Source organism: Crotalus tigris, unplaced genomic scaffold (genome assembly GCF_016545835.1).
Source record: "Crotalus tigris isolate CLP2741 ecotype Arizona unplaced genomic scaffold, ASM1654583v1 scf7180000018462.226286, whole genome shotgun sequence".
Classification (NCBI taxonomy): Eukaryota; Metazoa; Chordata; class Lepidosauria; order Squamata; family Viperidae; genus Crotalus; species Crotalus tigris.
Genome location: NW_024097016.1, coordinates 104,375 through 123,450, shown reverse-complemented (window position 1 = coordinate 123,450; position 19,076 = coordinate 104,375). Strand labels below are relative to the sequence as shown.

Sequence of the window (19,076 nt, the reverse complement as noted above, 5' to 3'; positions counted from 1 at the left end):
GTGACTGGATCAATAAATATGCAGCTTCCCTTCAGTAACTCTGATGCTGCTCATAAACAGTAAACAGCTGTGCCAATGAAAGTGAATACACATAAACAGCTGTACCAATAGAAGTAAATATACATAGCTCTAGGTTGAACTGGGGGTCCCTTGGTGATCTCTGAGCTTGGCCATTTTCTTGGAGAAGTTTCACGAAGGCTATGCAATTTGGAAATTTGATCTCTTTTTAAAGCAGTGGTTCTCAACCTTTTTAATGCTGCGACCCCCAACCGGTCGTAAGCCGAGGACTACTCAACCGGTCGTAACTCGAGGACTACTCAACTGGTGCAGCACCATTTGCCAAATGGGACTTTTGGTGGGCTCAGCAGGGCAGAGACAGACTGGACAATTCCTATTGGCTTTTGAAAGCCAATAGAATTAGACTCTATTCAAGAGAGTCTATTCTATTGGCTTTCAAAAGCCAATAGAATAAAAAGGAGTAGCACAGCTAAGGAAAAGGGGAGAAAAATGGCGGACTGCATTGTTTGATGACCCCCGTGAAATGGTCGTCCGACCCCAAATGGGGTCCCGACCCACAGGTTGAGAACCACTGTTTTAAAGAGAAGAGTCAACCATGTTTATTCAGCACTCTGACTCATTTTTTTGCATCAGCTCTCAAGGTGGATGACATGGTCTTAACATCAACCTTCTGCAACAGCAGAAATAGAGGTAACAGCAAGTTAGAGAAATTTTATTGGCAAGTAGAGACTGACAGGTTGGGAGCCACCAACAAATCAGAAAATCAACTGGAAAAAATCCAGGACAGAATAAACAAGGGTTAGAGACCTGCACAGAGCCAAATTCCTGTTAAATTCAGCCCAGTACTGATTTATCTACTTTGCTCAAGCTGAACTGCTGCTTCCCTTGTGACTAGTTACATTCCCAGGTGCATTCTAAAGGTTAGAATAACCAAAATAGCAAAGCCCAATCACACAAAGCATTCATCATACCTACGATGTCATTTCATAAATCAGCATAATCCACTAGAAGACCTTGCTTAGCAACTTCCTCACTTAGTGATCAAAGTTACAATGTTATTGAAGATGTAACTTTACGACTGATCTTTGCACTTATGACTGCCACAATGTCGTCGCCACATGATTGCCATTTGCACACATCACAGCTGACTTCCAATAAGCAGAATCAATGGAGAAGCTGGCAGTGTAATCTCAAATCATGGTGTGATGTCTCGCTTAATGACTCTTGTCACTTAGTAAGAGAGTTGCCGGTCCCAATGATGGTTGTTAAGTGAAGACTAGCTATATATGACTGCAAGGGGACCTGTCTTAATGGCTTTCTTAAATCCCATCAGGTTGGTAGGATTCAATAACTATCTAGACCGGGGGTGTCAAACTGCCAGCCCACATGCCGGATGCGTCATGCTGAAACCATGCCCACCCAGCTCCGGCAATGGGGAAAAAGTTGCGACATGTCACGACACGTCACATGACATGGTGAGTTTGACATTTCTGATCTAGACTAACTGGGGTTTTGGAGTGCCTCTGCTAAACCATAATGTGATGTCTTTGGGAATTGGAGATTCTGTGAATCAAGCCAATGAAATAGGGCCAATCTGATTCTAGCTAGATCTTTCCATCCATCCATGCATCCAATTTATAATTTTCCCTTGGAGTAGTATATCACAGAAGAACCATTTTAGCTCACCTGACATAGGTGTTTAACAAGTTATAGAAATTGCTAATGGTGATCCAGATCCATTCACTCTTCTCAGGCTGCATGAGGCTTTTGTAGATTCTCCCCAGCAATTTGAAGCCACATTTTTCAAACCCCAGACCAAAAATTCTGGTGTATAAAGGAGTTTGAACTGCTGGGCCTTTCTAAAAATGAGCACACTTTTTTTGTCTTCAAGAGGACTAGAAACATAGTACATCACTAGTCATCTTCATATTTCTCTCCTACAGCATATGCCGTACAATCAGGCAGTCCTGTGGGGCTTGGACATGGACCTCCTGGGTGATGCTGGAAGGCCTAATTCTGAAGCAAAACAAAGGTTGTTGTTGTTAATTGCGAAGTCGTGTCCGACCTGTCGCGACCCCATGGACAACGTTCCTCCAGGTCTTCCTGTCCTCTACCATCTTCTGGACAGTACTAAACCCCATGGACAGTACTAAAAGGCAAAAAAAAACAAAGGTACCAATCCCTTCAACTGGACACACCAATTATCTGGGTTGGGTCCACATGATATATTTAATTGGCTACTGAATTCTCACATTCGAGGGAATGAATGGTAAATTTGCCACGTGGGTTGAATTTACTCTAATCTTCCTCCAAGCTAACCAAGGTTAAAATGAGTTGTGTGAATGGAGCTCCTTGGTCTTTAACTGATCTAGTTATGGGTGTCCTAGGAAAATAGAGAATTTGTTTGAAAAGTTCCATTCTCAATCCACCCACCCTGCAATTTGTAGATTATAAGTTGGATCAGAATCCAATAGAGGCTGGGGATATCCATCCATCTTAAACTTGCCAAGTTCCCACACATGTGAAGGGCAACAATTTTTTTTTAAAAAATGCTTTGTATCTTCTTCATGTCAAATTCAGAAGGCAGTAAAGTAAACCAGTTGCGCTGCTTGCTCAAGATGTTTTATTGAAGATGCTGCTTAATCTCAATTTTTCTTAAGTGTCTGATTGATTGATTGATTTACTGGAGCTTGTATATCACTTAATAATAATAATAGTAGTAAAGTTGGAAGGGACCTTGGAGGTCATCTAGTCCAACCCCCTGCTCAGGCAGGAAACGCTACACCATTTTGGACAAATGGCTGTCCAGTCTCTTCTTAAAAACTTGATTTTAAATATACTGGCAGACAGAGAAAGAGGGCGGAGGGGGTCTGTGCTGTTATTGGTCTTTTCCCATCTCATTGCTTAGTACTTGATGTAGGAAAGGGTCACGTCTCCTGTGATCTTGAGAGTGCGGATGTGTTCAATAGGAACATAACGATGGGCATAGTTGAAGAAGGGATGGCCATTGGTATAAACCTGGAACTCGTGCTTGTCATAGCAGATCGAGAGCTGGAAAGAGAGGAAGGATGTTATTGCAGCCAAATCAGCACATCTGAATCACCTCTGATCCTCCATAAAGCAGGGTCTGCAGTCCACACCATCCGCAGCTTTCTATACCTCCAATACATAAGGGGTGGGTGCTTTGATGGGGGGGGTCGCAATTGCCACACACTGCTTTTTCCCACCCCCCACCCTATAGGGCAACATAAGGACAATTTTCTAGAGCAGTGGTTCTCAACCTTTTTAATCCCGCGACCCCCAACCGGTCGTAAGTCGAGGACTACTGCAGCTGCCTCTCCATTTCCTCCTAGCATTCACCATTGATCTGGAATGAACCAGAGATGTATCTAATATCGGCTTTCCAAACTTCATATCTTCCAGATAGGGTTTAAGTCAGTGGTTCTCAACCTTTTTAATGCCGCGACCCCCCAACCGGTCGTAAGTCGAGGACTACTCAACCGGTCGTAAGTCGAGGACTACTCAACTGGTGCAGCACCGTTTGTAGAATGGGACTTTTGGCAGGCTCAGCAGGGCAGAGACAGCCTGGACAATTCCTATTGGCTTTTGAAAGCCAGTAGAATTAGACTCTATTCAAGAGAGTCTATTCTTTTGGCTTTCAAAAGCCAATAGAATAAAAGGGAGGAGCACAGCTAAGGAAAAGGGGGAAAAATGGCAGACTGCGTTGTTTGGTGACCCCCGTGAAATGGTCGTTCGACCCCAAATGGGGTCCCGACCCACAGGTTGAGAACCACTGTTCTAGAGTGAGAAATAACAAAGGGATTCTAAACGTCTATGGAGATTCTCAGCCATCCAGGTCATAGTTATGCCAAAGATGCTTTTTCACGGGGCAAGTGGTTTTTCTTTGAAGATGTTTCGCATTGGATGAGAAGCAAAACGTCTTCAAGGAAAAACAAGAAAGTCCATTTGCCTCATGAAGAACCATCTTTGGGATTCTGAATGGCCTTCTGGAGTGGCAATTCCACTCTTCTCCACGAGAGAATTTTATTTATCCCACCAGCATTCCAGAGGTTCAGATTTCAATTCCTCAAGGCTGTGCTAGCTGGGAATTTATTTAATTCATTTATTTGTCTCCTGCCTTTATTATTATTTTTTTTAAAAAAAATAATAACTCAAGATGGCAAACAAATTCAACACACATCCCTCCTTGTATTTTTCTCCACAATACCTGAATGAGGTAGGTTGAGAAAGAGTGGCTGGCCCAGAATCACTCGGCCAGTTTTCATGGCTAAGTTGGGATTTAAACTGTCAATATCTTGCTTTTTAGCATTGTGCTAAACCACTAGACCACGTTGGCTCTATGGTATAGAACCCATGATTCTATGGGATTATGGGAGATGGAGTCTTACACCTCTGGAAGGCACCAGCTGGATTGTCTTTCCATTCCCCACTGCCTGCCTGCCTCCCTACCTTCTCACCAGCCAACCACTTTGCTGGAATTCAGCCTGAATTGGATAAAACAGGAGTAATAAATGAATTGCATAGCTGTAGCTGCCATATTGACTTTTTTGACCTCCCTGCCCATACCCCTCCCTAATGGAATCAAAGTCAACTCACTTCAAAGTACTGGTCATATTGGAAAGGGTTAAAGGGCAGGTAATTTTCCTCCAGTCCCCACCTGCCATTCAGAAAACTGTTGCGCACCACAGTTCTCTCTTTCATGCGTGGATTAATGCGCAGAGCGATGTCCTGGCCAGCCATAAATTTGATTTCAAACCTTGGAAAGAGAGAAACAAACAGGCATTGAAGACTAGACCTTTGGAATAAATAAAAGGAAATCTGATTCCTCCCCCACTCTTTAGCCTGCCAGATGCTTCCATGGATGAAGGCTAAAGAGGAAAAAAAACAATTCTTGTTCCTTTTTCCAAATATTATTTATTGATAGACTGCTGCTGAATGTGGACAATATGTTTAGCTTCTCAGGCATTTATGCATTACATTTACATCCTGACCATCACAGCAACTCTCAGTGAGTTATCCATCAGACAAACACATACTAAAACAGTGGTTCTCCACCTGTGGGTCGGGACCCCATTTGGGATCGAACGACCATTTCACGGGGGTTGCCAAACAATGCAGTCCGCCATTTTTCCCCCCTTTTCCTTAGCTGTGCTACTCCCTTTTATTCTATTGGCTTTTGAAAGCCAATAGAATAGACTCTCTTGAATAGAGTCTAATTCTATTGGCTTTCAAAAGCCAATAGGAATTGTCCAGGCTGTCTCTGCCCTGCTGAGCCCGCCAAAAGTCCCATTCTGCAAACGGTGCTGCACCCGTTGAGTAGTCCTCGACTTACGACCGGTTGAGTAGTCCTCGACTTACGACCGGTTGGGGGTCGCGGCATTAAAAAGATTGAGAACCACTGTACTAAAAGCATATAATCAGCGGCAGTCTAGAAGACAATAGCATTCTTCTGAGGAAGAATTGCTTATTCCTGATCCCTGCTTAATGACAGTTTGGGTCCTAATCATTCTTTAAAGCCACTTCCTAAGCCAGACTCTTCAACGTATCAGTGCCTTCATGAAGTTTCAGAAGTTTTCACTTTGGGGAGCTTTGCCCTAAGCTAAGACCCCTTGCTTATTAGAACTGTGGGAAAGGAATAGGAAACTCACCTTAGCTATCTCTTATAAGGAAAATCTTTACAAGATGTTTTATAGATGGCATTTCCCACCCGTAAGGCTAGCCAAAATGGGTCCAAACATCTCACCCCTATGCTGGAAATGTAAAACAGCAATAGGTTCATACTACCATATGTGGTGGGAATGCCCAAAGACTCATGAGTATTGGAACAGGACAGAAACTGGTTGAGGGATATATTAACACTGGGCTTAGAGTTAAAACCTGAACTCTCCTCGTTGGGAATAACGACAAAAAAATACGACAAGGGAACCATCTACCTGCTGCTACCCATCCTGACTGGAGCTAGGCTTGCTTTTGCGCAAAAATGGAAGAGCAAGGAAATTCCCACAGAGGAAGAGTTAATACATAAAATATTAGCATGTGCGGAAATGGACAGGCTCACAATGATATTAAAAGACAAATGTGGATCAGTTTATTATGAAACCTGGGATAAATTTTACCGCTGGAGGAATTCGAAGAGGACGGTTGGGATTAAAGATGAATGTTAAGATAGAAATATATGTTATTTTAGAATAAGTATTGTATATAAAACTTAGATGTATATGTAGAGATGAAGAATTGATTGTAAAAAGTGGGATAATCTGATAAGAATGTATATACTGGAATGTCACGTTAAATCCAATGTTTGTTTGTTTTTAACTGTATTATAAATAAAATTTGGAAAAAAAAGACCCCTTGCTTATTCTTGTGGCAATGAGTTCCACAGACTACATTCTACATTGTGCTTCCACTCTCCTTAACCTCCTTGTCCTTGGGCTGAGCCTGAAGATATGCAGAGGAGATGGGAAACTCATAGAAAGGAGATAAACTGGGAAAGGTCTATAATGAGCCGAGGTGGCGCAGCAGTTAGAGTGCAAGTACTGCAGGCCACTTTAGCTGACTGTGTTCAGCAGGTCAGCGGTTCAAATCTCACCGGCTCAAGGTTGACTCAGCCTTCCATCCATCCAGGGTAGGTAAAATGAGGACCCAGATTGTTGGGGGCAATGTAAATATATATATATATACATTGCTTACTGGTGTACACCACTTAGAGAGTACTTGCACTTAAAGCGGTATATAAGTCTCATAAATACATAAATAAATAAATAAATAGGCCCTAACACTGGAGTTTGGCTGTGCCGAAGCTAAGTTGGAGTCCTAGTGTTGAACTCGCAGGCGGGGGACAAGTGGGGCTGAAATATGTGATGCCAGAAAAAAAAACCTGGCAGGATGGGCTCCGTGGCCCTGACTATGGAAGGACAGTGATGTGCAATGGTTACATTTCCATTCCTCCGCCTGAATCCCAAAATGCATGCAAAGAAAAGAGAGCTGAGACCTTTTAGTGTTCTTTGGAATAAAGCCTTGCACTGAGATGGTCCTGTTGGCTCCCAGATCTCTAGGAATGTAGCCCATGTAAGGCATCGGCTGAAATAGACAAGAATCCAGGTTATACTTAACACACTCCTTTGACTCTGTGGCTCCTATCCCTCCTAGTGTGTGTGTGTGTGGGGGGGGGTAAAGGTAGTTGTAATCCAGTAAGTCTTGGGATACCAAGCAGGAGACCAACAAAATGGGTGGAAGGCAACTTCTGGAATCTTGTCTCTGATGGATTTTTCCTGCATTCCTTTGTGGACACAAGCATCTCTTCCCTTAACCAGGCAAGTAATTTTTGGCCTCAAAAAGTAAGATAGCAGTTGGTTCAAGCAATTTGTTTTAAAGTGGGAGGCTGGGAAAATACTGATTGTCTGACAGAAATTGTGGGTGAAAGGGAGGTTTTCTTGTTCCCAGACGACACTTAAATTTAGAAATGCCAGATATCCTGTTTTTAACACTGCACATGATACATTACAAACTGCCTATCACATGATATATTGCAAACTGCCTATCACTTGAAATATTGCAAACTGCTAAAAGCATTCCTATGTTAAAATGAGGAACTATAGATTATAACCATGTCTAGTAGCCTTCCTATGTTAGAATAAGGAACTATAGAATGTAACCATGTATGGAATATGTCATGATCAGGAAATACGTACGTATTGAGGGTTATAAATATGATCACCCATGCCCCTGTTGGGCGTTCAGACCCTTTTAGCTGTGATTAGCTCTCTGAACCTGCGCAAATAAACTTTCCTTCCACAAAAGAGCTGACTCAAGTCTCTCACTTCTACAACAGTTTGCTCAGCAGGTTGTGGTCAAAACAGTCAAGATGGCAGCCTGGATGGTGCCATCGAAGTCCAGCCTATTGCTTTATGTGCAATGAATACAAAAGAATAGATGGGATTGTGGCGGTGTCAGCATGGCTGCTGTGTTGACATTTTTAATCCCATGCTGTGAATGCCCTTAGTTGATTGCATCATAAAAGACTGAGTTCCTAGATCAAATCGTAAAGCTTGGTTTTAAGAGCTGGTTTCCTTGTGCAATATATAAGTCTTGCTTTCTACTCTGCCCCACATTGGCCCAACAGACTTCTTCCATCCCAACTTCTCTTGTTCAACTAGAAATTTCTTGGGCAATGGGGAATGGGTAGCTTTTAACATGGAAGAAAGGGACTAAGATTAATCCCTTTCCTCAACCATAAAGACGCTAATTTTCCCTTAAATATTCTATTCAGTATTCCTTTTTTCTCCTTTCTATGTGGTTTTAGAGGCTTGGAAGACCAAGCAATTAAATACTTGGCAGTCCTTGTTCTTGTTCACTGTGAGCATGATCTAAGCCAGTGGTGGCGAACCTATGGCACGAGTGCCAGAGGTGGCACTCGGAGACCTCTCTGTGGGTAAAATGTGCTATTGCCCCAGCCTCACCTCCCCACAGCCTCTCCTCTCCAGCAGCCCCCCTGAAGGAGAGTCACCCCTGAGCATGGCCCACACAGAGCAGCGCAGCCAGGCAGCGTAGACAAGACTCTGCCCTCACACTCCATCATGCACAGTTAATGCTGCAGGATGTGGGCAGAGGGCGTGGCCGCCATAGTGCTGCTGGGCTGCCTGGGTGATCTGCGGTGGGCCCTGGAGGCGGTGAGTGGCCCTGCGGGCAGGCAGGGTGGGGAATGGGGGACAGAGTGGGGGGCGGGGCCAGTTTTTGGGCACTCAGTCTCTAAAAGATTTGCCATCACTGATATAAGCCAAAACACAAGGAAATACAAGTCTCCTTGAATTCTACCTGAATGCATGCAGAGTCTCCACTCCTGGTTTCTATCCCATCCTCCAAATCTGGGCTAATGTAAGGAGAGACAGGCTGAGTTAGCAAGTCTCTTGGTACTTACGGGGTAGTAGATCACAGAACCCATTAGTATCTGGGAAGAAAGAAATCCAAAGAGACTGTTAGCAACGCCATGTTAACAGAGCTAAAATCCATAGCCGTAGGCCTGGGTGTCTTTGCCCACTGCCCACTGCTTTTTTTTTTCCTTCTGAGTACTTACAGGAAGATTTTTTGGTGTTCCATATCCATTGTTCGGCAACATACTCTAAAGGGTAGGAAAACAACAATGGTTGAGTCTGGAAGTTGAGTCATGGTCAACTGGACTTCTTTTCTTTTTGGTTTGAAATGTTTCTCTGTGAAGCTACTTGGATAAGCAGCAAAATATTCAAAGCAAAAACAAAAAAAGAGGTCCAGTTGCTGTGACTCAACTTCCAGAGAACTCTACCTAAATGAATGAGACTCTTCATCAACAATGGCTGAGTCTGTGTGGCACATTTACCCAAGTCAGTTGAAGCTTTCCTGGGTGCCTTTGCATCACTTGCTCAGCTCAGTTTTAACCTGGATTGGGTAGATAGTCCCACCTGTTGCATATCACTCTGATGTGTGAATGGAGGAAATGGACTAATGTTATGTTGACCTTGTGGTGCTTAAGGGTGGCAGGAATTCTATCCTGCTACAGAGTCAGATAAAAGAACAGTGATATCATGGCTCAGACCATAAGAAAGGCTGAGCGACAAAGAATTGAGACCTTTGAACTCTAGTGCTGGAGAAGACTCCTGCGAGTCCCCTGGACTGCAAGGCGATCAAACCAGTCAGTCTTAGAGGAGATCAACCCCGACTGCTCTTTAGAAGTCCAGATCCTGAAGTTGAAACTCAAATACTTTGGCCACCTAATGAGAAGGAAGGACTCACTGGAGAAGAGCCTAATGCTGGGAAAGATTGAGGGCAAGAGAAGAAGGGGACGACAGAGAATGAGGTGGCTGGATGGAGTCACTGAAGCAGTAGGCGTGAACTTCAATGGACTCCAGAAGATGGTAGAGGACAGGAAGACCTGGAGGAATGTTGTCCATGGGGTTGCGATGGGTCAGACACGACTTCGCAGTTAACAACAACAACAATCATGGCTCAGACTCAGAATGAGAAAGTGGCAGGGATCAAACTTGTTCAGAATCAATTCCCAAAGATATCAAGGATCAGAGGTGCCAATTTGTTTGTAGTAAACACGTACCATGTTCCCTATCATTGGTCCTCCTATCACGGTCAAAGATTGCAGCTCCAAGTGTCCATCAACATTGATGTCCCTCACGCTTTGTGGTGGCATTCTGTGCTTATAAGTACAGAAGGGCTTCCTGTTCACCAGGACCTATCAGAGGACAAAGCAGAAGAGATCAAGTCTCAGTTGGGATCATCACTTTTCTTTGCAGAAAAAACATGTTTATTTTGCCAGTGACACATCCCACTCCAGAGCTGAACAGATAAGCAGAGGCATTGAGGGGATCAAAAAGGTTAAAATGAGGAGAGATATTTTAAGGTATGGAGAAGATGGATAGAATATGTTCAGAAGAAATATGGAACTACAAAGTTTCACTTATTCTATGAGTAATGATTTTGTTTATAAACTTATGATGTTAAAGTTTGAAGAGAGTTAAGGGTTTTTATGATTTTGTTCATTGTATAATTAGTAAACTTAAATAGGTTATGTTTAATATGTTTGCATAATCCTGTATTTTGCTCTGGGAAGTCGGGGGGGGAGAGGGGTGGGGGGAGGGGGGTGGGGGGAGGGGGTGGGGTGGATGGGTTGAAGTTTAAGTAGTTCAGATAAAGTAGAAATAGTCTTATTGTATATAATATTAATCTTTTAATTTTGAGAGAGGAACTGCTCGGGCATTTCCCCTGCACCACATCAAGAGGGAGAAGAAGATGAGAAGTAAGTAGGAAGGTGGAGGTGAAGGAGGGGAGGGGGTGAGTGAAGAAAAAGAGGGAAAGAAGCAAGTTGGTTTGAGGTGGGATGCGGTTTGGGGGGAAATGGACGGGCAAGACCGAATGTGGTGTGTATCAATTTGTTTTATTTTTTATCTGAAGTATTTGTAAGATTGTTATGTATGGTAAAGTTGAAAATAAAAATTGTTACAAAAAAAAAAGTTAAAATGAATATATGTAAAAAGGGGGAGGCCTTCATTTCCCTCATATCTATTTCCCCCCCTGAACCAAACATTCTGCAGCAAGTCATCTTCATTTAGTGACTGTTAGGACACTGATGAAATAGTAACCTTGCAACCAATCCTGGCATTTACAGCCTTCACAGGACTGCAAAGAAAAGAAATGAAGTCTGATCATAAACACACTCACCAAGTGACCACCTCACTTAATGACTAAGCTGCTGGCCTCAGTGGTCCATAAACAAGGCCTGCCTGTACATCACTTAAACCAATGGTTCTCAACCTGTGGGTTGTGACCCCATTTGGGGTCAAACAACCATTTCACAGGGGTCGCCAAACAACGCAGTCTGCCATTTTTTCCCCCTTTTCCTTAGCTGTGCTACTCCCTTTTATTCTATTGGCTTTTGAAAGCCAATAGAATAGACTCTCTTGAATAGAGTCTAATTCTATTGGCTTTCTAAAGCCAATAGGAATTGTCCAGGCTGTCTCTGCCCTGCTGAGCCCGCCAAAAGTCCCATTCTGCAAACGGTGCTGCACCAGTTGAGTAGTCCTCGACTTACAACCGGTTGAGTAGTCCTTGACTTACGACCGGTTGGGGGTCGTGGCATTAAAAAGGTTGAGAACCACTGACTTAAACCCTATCTGGAAAATATGAAGTTGGGAAAGCCGATATTAGATACATTTCTGGTTCATTCCAGATCAATGGTGAATTCTAGGGAGGAAATAGAGGGGCAGCTGCAGTTGCAAAGGAGCCTTTGTCACATGTACCAACCTGGAATCTGGCCTCAGTGACAATAAAGATGACTTCAAAATGCTCGCCCTTTCGGAGGACCATGTTGCGTTTGTCTTCCCTTCCCCACTTGCCATCCTGAAATGTGTTGAGCCCAATGTGATTCCAAACAAAGGTAGGGATGAAGTGGAGAGGAATATCATCCCCCTCACATGCAAAGTTCACCCGAAACAACTCTGAAAAACTGGAAGAGAGAGAGAGGAAAAAAATAGAGGAAAATTAAATGAGATTGTATATTCTTGCTTTTGACAATATGCAGAATTGTCTGGTAATTATGGGGTTAATACAGAGCAGAAGGGGGGTTGGGGGTAAAGCCTGGGAAAGAAAGAGGAAGGAAACCTTTGACCTTCACCTTAATTGGATAGTGTGAGATATGAGGACTAATTTAGGGAGGGAACATGCTGATAATTGAACTGCTCAGAGGAAGAGAACTTAGATCCTAGCATCCCTCCGTTGTGCCTGTGCCGACATTTTGTAACAATCAATGACTTTTAGGAAAATTAATGCCTGGAAGTTCTTTGGAATGTTCCATTAGCCGGAACCACAACATCATGCTAGGATTCCATTTTTGTTCTTTTGCAGTAACACAGCTCTAACTGCCACATCGCTGGCATCAGCTTGAATCACAAAGGGTTCCCATGGGCATAAATCTGCAGCCAGATTGGGACCTACAGCAACTGGGGGGGCACAAGAGCAGTGGGGAGCCCAGCAGGAAGCCTGTCAGACCCTGTCTTCACCGGCCAGAGACCCCAACAAACCAAAGATAACCCTTAACATATGCTTTTGTTTACTTTACAGGATCCGTCCTTCTTGTAAGGGGGGCCGGATGTCAACTCTGCAAATATTGTATATTCTTGCTTTTGACAATATGCAGAATTGTCTGGTAAATATGGGGTTAATAAAGAGCAGAAGGGGGGTTGGGGGTAAAGCCCGGGAAAGAAAGAGGAAGGAAATCTTTGACATTCACCCTAATTGGATAGTGTGAGATATGAGGGCTAATTTAGGGAGGGAACATGCTGATAATTGAACTGCTCAGAGGAAGAGAACTTAGATCCTAGCATCCCTCCGTTGTGCCTATGCCGACATTTTGTAACAATAAAAGACTTTTAGGAAAATCAATGCCTGGAAGTTCTTTGCAAAGTTTCATAAGCCGGAACCACAACACAGGAATCTCAGAGTAGAGTTCTGTCCCCCCCCTTCTCCATTGGCCTGAATGTGGGATCTGTAGGATGCTGAAGTTTTGCTTGAGGAAAAGAATCAAGCTCCTCACCCTCATGGCTTAGCTGGAGTTGGAAGAAGCAGGAAGTGGAAGTATCCAAAGAATTAAGAAAGGCTTTAATCTTGGCACAAATTTGGATTATATGAACAACCTTAATAACATAATAATCTTTGTACTATTATTTGGATTATGGTAGCCTCTTGCCTTTCCTGCGAGTCCCCAAAGGAATGTTACCTTTTAGTGTATTTAGGCAATGTGCCTTGGACATATATAGCCATCCCAGGAAGGAGTCCATCAGGGACAGGTTGATGGTAAGGGAGATTCTGGAAAAGAAAAAAAAATGATGAAACCATTTAATAAGTTTGCATCTCCTTGATATGGTTCCGGCTAATGAAACCCTTCAAAGGACTTCCAGGCATTGATTTCCCTAAAATTCTTTTATTGTTTCAAAATGTCGGCACAGGCATAACGAAGTTTATGCTAAGATCTAAGTTCTCTTCCTCTGAGCAGTTAAATTATCAGCATGTTCCCTCCCTAAACTAGCCGTCATATATCACATTATCCAATTAGTGTGAAGGTCAAAGGTTTTCTTCCTCTTTCTTTCCCGGGCTTTACCCCCACCCTCTAAGCTCTGTATTAACCCCAAATATACCAGACAGTTCTGCATATTGTCAAAGCAAGAATATACAGTATTTGCAGTGTTGACATCCCTACTGCATGTGATCATTAGAGAAATGTTCCCTAATTTGGGATGAATTAATTTGGGGAGGGATTATGCTCAACCACCTGGATTGAGAATGCATCATCAGTCTTTATCAAAGGCAGAAGTTAATTTGTTGTTCTTTTTAACATCCTCCCCTCCAAAGATTTAAAGGGGGGGGTTAGTTATTTATATGTATTTGTAGAAAGGCTCAAGGCAGTTTTGACTAGCCAGGGTGTTCTGGGGATATGAGACCAACCTCTGCGGAAAGGGAAGTTTAGACAGACAAGATTATTTATTTATTTTATTTATTTTATGAGACTTATATACCGCTTTAAGTGCAAGCACTCTCTAAGCGGTGTACACCAGTAAGCAATGTGTATATATATATATATATATATATATATATATATATATATATATATTTACATTGCCCCCAACAATCTGGGTCCTCTTTTACCTACCTCGGAAGGATGGAAGGCTGAGTCAACCTTGAGCCGGTGAGATTTGAACCGCTGACCTGCTGAACACAGTCAGCTAAAGTGGCCTGCAGTACTGCACTCTAACTGCTGCGCTACCTCGGCTCTTAAGATACTGTATGACTAAGAGAAAAGCCATTTTTCTCCCAAATGAGATGGATTCTTAAGGTAGAATACAGTACGTTTTTTTAAAAAATGTTATTATTACTAAAATAATGGCCAGTGAAGAGGGGCTTGAGACCCAGCCAAGAAAGTCACAAGAAAAACTTCTCAGACAAGCCCTACCTAGTTCACCAAAGATAAACAGAAGGAGGGGGAAGCAAATTCAGGCGTACAAGATTCTTTTTATATATTTTAATATATAATTTTATTATATATTTTTAAAAGAAGGTACAAATTAACGTGAGAAAAAGAGAAGGAAGAAATAAAGGAAAAAGCTAAAAATGTCAACGCTGCTAATATTGGATGTTCTTGCTTTGACAAAATATGAAGGCAGCCACTCTCTGTATAAGCAGTGTGGTATTTTTAGAGTTAAATTAGATGATGCTGGGAGGGGAGGAGAAAGAATGTGTGTGGGGATTAGTTAAGATAAGAAACCACAGGCTACAGAACAGAAGGGAAACTTTGCCCTTCAAACTGATTGGAGAATGTGATTTATGACTGCAAATTAGAGGAGGGGAATATGCTGGAATATTATGTGCTCAGGGGAGGGGAATTCAGATCTTGGCATCCACCATGCTGTGCCAACAATATGTTTCACCATTAAAGACTTTTTAGGATAAACAATGCCTGGAAGTTCTTTGAACTGTTTCATTAGTCGGAACCAGGACATCATGCCAAGATCTGATCTGAATTTTGTGTGTGTGTGTGTGTGTGTGTGTGTGTATCTGAAGCCTGCACCAGGACAAGCAACTGAACTCAGCTCTTAAGACACAGTTGGGGATTGTCACTTTTGTTGTACAAAACCTAGAAAAGTAATTTGGACCAAGCCAAAACTTATACTGTGGCCTTGGCCTAACTATCTATTGTAGGTATTTCATGGAAGGTTACCATCCTGCATCTCAAAGTCTGGCTTTGCAATAGAGAAAGCACAGGAAACAGATTTCTAAACTTCTGACTGAAGAGGTAGGTTGTTGTATTTAGCCACTGCACCCTTCCTGGCCTTTGTTAGTAAGGATGTACAAGTGTTTGCTAACCCATTCCGAGAGCTTAGGCAACACATCTTAAAAGTGCCAGATCAAGAAATACCACTTTATGGACATCTGCAAGATAGAGAGCAAGAGCTGAGATGGTATACGTTCTCCTGCTTGAGCAGGGGGCTGGACTAGAAGACCTCCAAGGTCACTTCCAGCTCTATTCTATTCTAAACCTTGGCTCCTTGTTCAATTGCTGGTCCTAGCATCATTCTGGAATGCTTATTTTGGCTAGTGTGCAGAATAGTAGGACAAGAAGATTGAGGACAGCCATTCTTTGAGGAGCAGGAAGCTTAGAAAAAGGTAGACTGGAGAGAGAAAAAAGAGAAAGTGACAGCTTGAGGGTAGAACAAACCCAGAATCAGTTCCCAAGGAGAGATCAAGGGTCAGGAGGTGACAACTTGTCCATAGCAAATGCTGACCATGTTTCCCATCATTGGACCTTCCATGACAGCCAGAGATTGAAGCTCCAGGTCTCCATCAACATGGATGTTCTGCACGCTTTGTAGTGGCATTCTGTGCTTGAAGGTACAAAAAGGCTTCTTGTTCACTATTACCTGCCAGAGGACAAAGATGACGGGATCATGTCACAATTGGGATCATCCATCTTTATTTGCAGGGGGAAAAAAAAACACGTTTGTTCTTGCCAGGAACACATCCCACCCCAAGGAAGCAATAGGGGGGGTCAAAAATACGGAAATGTGTGCTTGTAAAAATGGAGAGGCCTTTATTTCACTGATACCCATCATCCCCCCCACTACCACCAAAAGGTTTCCACTTCAGCTAGAGCAGTGATGGCGAACCTTTTAGAGACCGAGTGCCCAAACTGCAACCCAAAACCCTCTTATGCATTGTCTGGTGCAGGGTGGGCATGGCCCATTGGGTGGGCATGGCCCATTGGGTGGGCGTGGCTGCGGTGGTAACGGCAGACTGGGTGGGACTAAAAAGTTCAATCAATCAATTCCAACTTTGCAAGATCTTTTTTTTCCCGCAAGAAGTTGAAATTGACTGATTGATTGAATCTTTTTTTTTTTTTGTACACGGCGGTGGAGGCCTAAAGCAAAAAGGGTTTATAAAACTCAGCTGAAGGCCTAGGACTGGGGCGATGGTGCACGTGCCCACAGGGAGGACTCTGAGTGCCGCCTCTGGCACCCGTGTCTTAGGTTCGCCACCACTAAGCTAGAGGGACTGTTTGACTGTTTGCAAATAAGATAGTGATAAAATAATAACTTTGTGACCAAAGCATGCATTTACAATCTTCACAGGTCTTTAAAATAAAGAAAAGCTGAGGTTTGATCATAAACACAGTCCTGGTTTCACTTAGGGACCCCCCATCACTTAATAACTAAGATGCTAATCCCAGTTGTTGCAAAACCTGAACTACCTGTACCTTACTTAAACCTTATCTGCAAGATACGAACTTGGGTTGGAATGCGCAGAAATGAATAAACTTACACTAGAATTAAAAGACAAGGAGGCGACAGAATTTTATGAAATTTGGAATGAATGTTATAATTGGCTAGAACAGAGAAAGAAAAAGATATAATTAATAGTAATAGTAATAGTAGTAAAGTTGGAAGGGACCTTGGAGGTCATCTAGTCCAACCCTCTGCTGAGGCAGGAAACCCTACACCATTTTGGACAAGTGGCTGTCCAGTCTCTTCTTAAAAACTTCCAATGTTGGAGCATTTACTGCTTCTGGAGACAGGCTATTCCACTGATTAATTGTTCTCACTGTCAGGAAGTTTCTCCTTAGTTCTAGATTGCTTCTCTCCTTGATTAGTTTTCACCCGTTGCTTCTTGTCCTGCCTTCAGGTGCTTTGGAAAATAGCTTGATTCCCTCTTCTTTATGGCAGCCCCTGAGATAGTGGAATACTGCTATCATGTCCCCCCTTGTCCTTCTCTTCGTTAAACTAGACATACCCAATTCTAGCAACCGTTCCTTATATGTTTTAGCCTCCAGTCCCCTAATCATCTTTGTTGCTCTTCTCTGTACTCTTTCTAGAGTCTCAACATCTTTTTTGCATCGTGGTGACCAAAACTGGATGCAGTATTCCAAGTGTGGCCTTACCAAGGCACTGAAGAGTGGTATTAATACTTCACGTGATCTTGATTCTATCCCTCTGTTAGTGCAGCCTAGCACTGTGTTGGCCTTTTTGGCAGCTGCAGCACACTGCTGGCTCCTATTTAGGTGATTGTCTACTAGGACAATGATGTAAATAAAGTGTAAAGAAGATGTAAAGAATGGTTAAAATGTACAGCACTGTTCTGTTAAAAGAAAAGATTTATGTTTATGTATTTTAAGTTTGTTTTAGTGTATGGTGAAAAAGAAAATTAAAAAAAAAGATATGAACTTGGGAAAGTCAGTATTAAATACATTTGTGGTTCATTCCAAACAAAAGGTGAATTCTGGGGGGGGGGGGAGGAATGAAAAGGCACCTGCAGCCCCAAAGGAGCTTCTGTTCCATGTACCAACCTCGTATCCGACCCCACTGAGGATGAAGATGACCTCAAAAGGGTCGCCCTTTTGGAAGGGCATCTTGTATTTCTCTTCCTTTCCCCACCTGCCAGCCTGAAAGGTATTGAGCACAATATTCTCTGCATCAAATTGAGGGCTGACGTGGAAGGGAATGTCAGCCCCATCGTGCTGGCAACAGGCAAAGTCCAAGAGGAATCTGGAACAGAACAAGGAAAACAGAAGATGAAAATTAAATGGGACCTCGGAGCAGAGTTTTGCTCCCTTCTCTTTTGCTTGAAGCAAGAATCTGCTGCTTTTTGGCTTGAAGAGAAGAGTCAACGGCGTAGTTGGTGTTAGAAAAAGCAGGAAGTGTAACTATCCACAGAATTAAGAAAGGTTTTATTCTTGGCACAGAATTTGGATTATATAAACTACCCCTAACATAATAATAATAATCTTATTATTATCTTGCCCTTCTTGTGATCCCACAAAGGAAATTTACCTGTTGGCGTGTTTGGGCACTGTCCCTTGCACATATACAGACATCCCAGGATGAAGTCCACCAGGCACAGGTTGATGGTAAGGGAGAGTCTGGGGGAGAAGAAAATAATGGACCAAACCAATGACTTTACTGCAAAAGACAACTGTGATTTTTGAACCAGTCAAATAGAATGGGGGGGGGGCTGGAGTGCACCCACTCAGTCTATGCATGTTCAACCTTTTGTCTTGCCTGGGCTGCATTGGGTGAAGAGGAATTGGCTTAGGCCACATATAAAATCTGCTCTTGAGAAGGCCAGATCCTGAAGTTGAAACTCAAGGACTTTGGCCACCTAATGAGAAGGAAGGATTCACTGGAGAAGGGCCTGATGCTGGGAAAGATGGAGGGCAAGAGAAGAAGGGGACGACAGAGAAGGAGGTGGCTGGATGGAGTCCCTGAAGCAGGAGGCGTGAGCTTCAATGGACTCCAGAAGATGGTAGAGGAGGACTTGGAGGAACATTGTCCATGGTGTCGCAATGGGTCGGACATAACTTCGCAATTAACAATAACAACAATACATATAAAATATATAATAAGGTTAATGTATATAACTTTATAAATAATAATAGTAATAATAATAATAATAATAATAATAACAAGAACCTGCAACATAATACCCCAGACTTAACAATTATCGATAAGAAAGAC

The 19,076-nt window shown here is 42.8% G+C and overlaps 1 protein-coding gene across 2 annotated transcripts in view; it reads right to left on the bottom strand.

The window, feature by feature from the left end:
- Positions 1-714: 714 nt before the first annotated feature.
- Positions 715-19,076, bottom strand: part of LOC120312224 (galectin-4-like) — a 39,386-nt gene continuing 21,024 nt past the window's right edge. The window contains exons 13-23 of one of the 2 annotated variants that reach the window (XM_039352628.1): positions 18,393-18,481; positions 17,909-18,107; positions 15,855-15,989; positions 13,295-13,383; positions 11,824-12,025; positions 10,121-10,255; positions 9,113-9,157; positions 8,957-8,986; positions 7,031-7,119; positions 4,636-4,795; positions 715-3,069 (exon numbers count right to left, since the gene is read on the bottom strand). In XM_039352628.1, coding sequence (XP_039208562.1) covers positions 2,923-3,069; positions 4,636-4,795; positions 7,031-7,119; positions 8,957-8,986; positions 9,113-9,157; positions 10,121-10,255; positions 11,824-12,025; positions 13,295-13,383; positions 15,855-15,989; positions 17,909-18,107; positions 18,393-18,481 — 1,320 coding nt within the window. In that variant the 3' untranslated portion in view covers positions 715-2,922. The remainder of the gene's footprint in view (positions 3,070-4,635; positions 4,796-7,030; positions 7,120-8,956; positions 8,987-9,112; positions 9,158-10,120; positions 10,256-11,823; positions 12,026-13,294; positions 13,384-15,854; positions 15,990-17,908; positions 18,108-18,392; positions 18,482-19,076) is intronic. The other variant, XM_039352629.1, reaches the window with a different exon arrangement.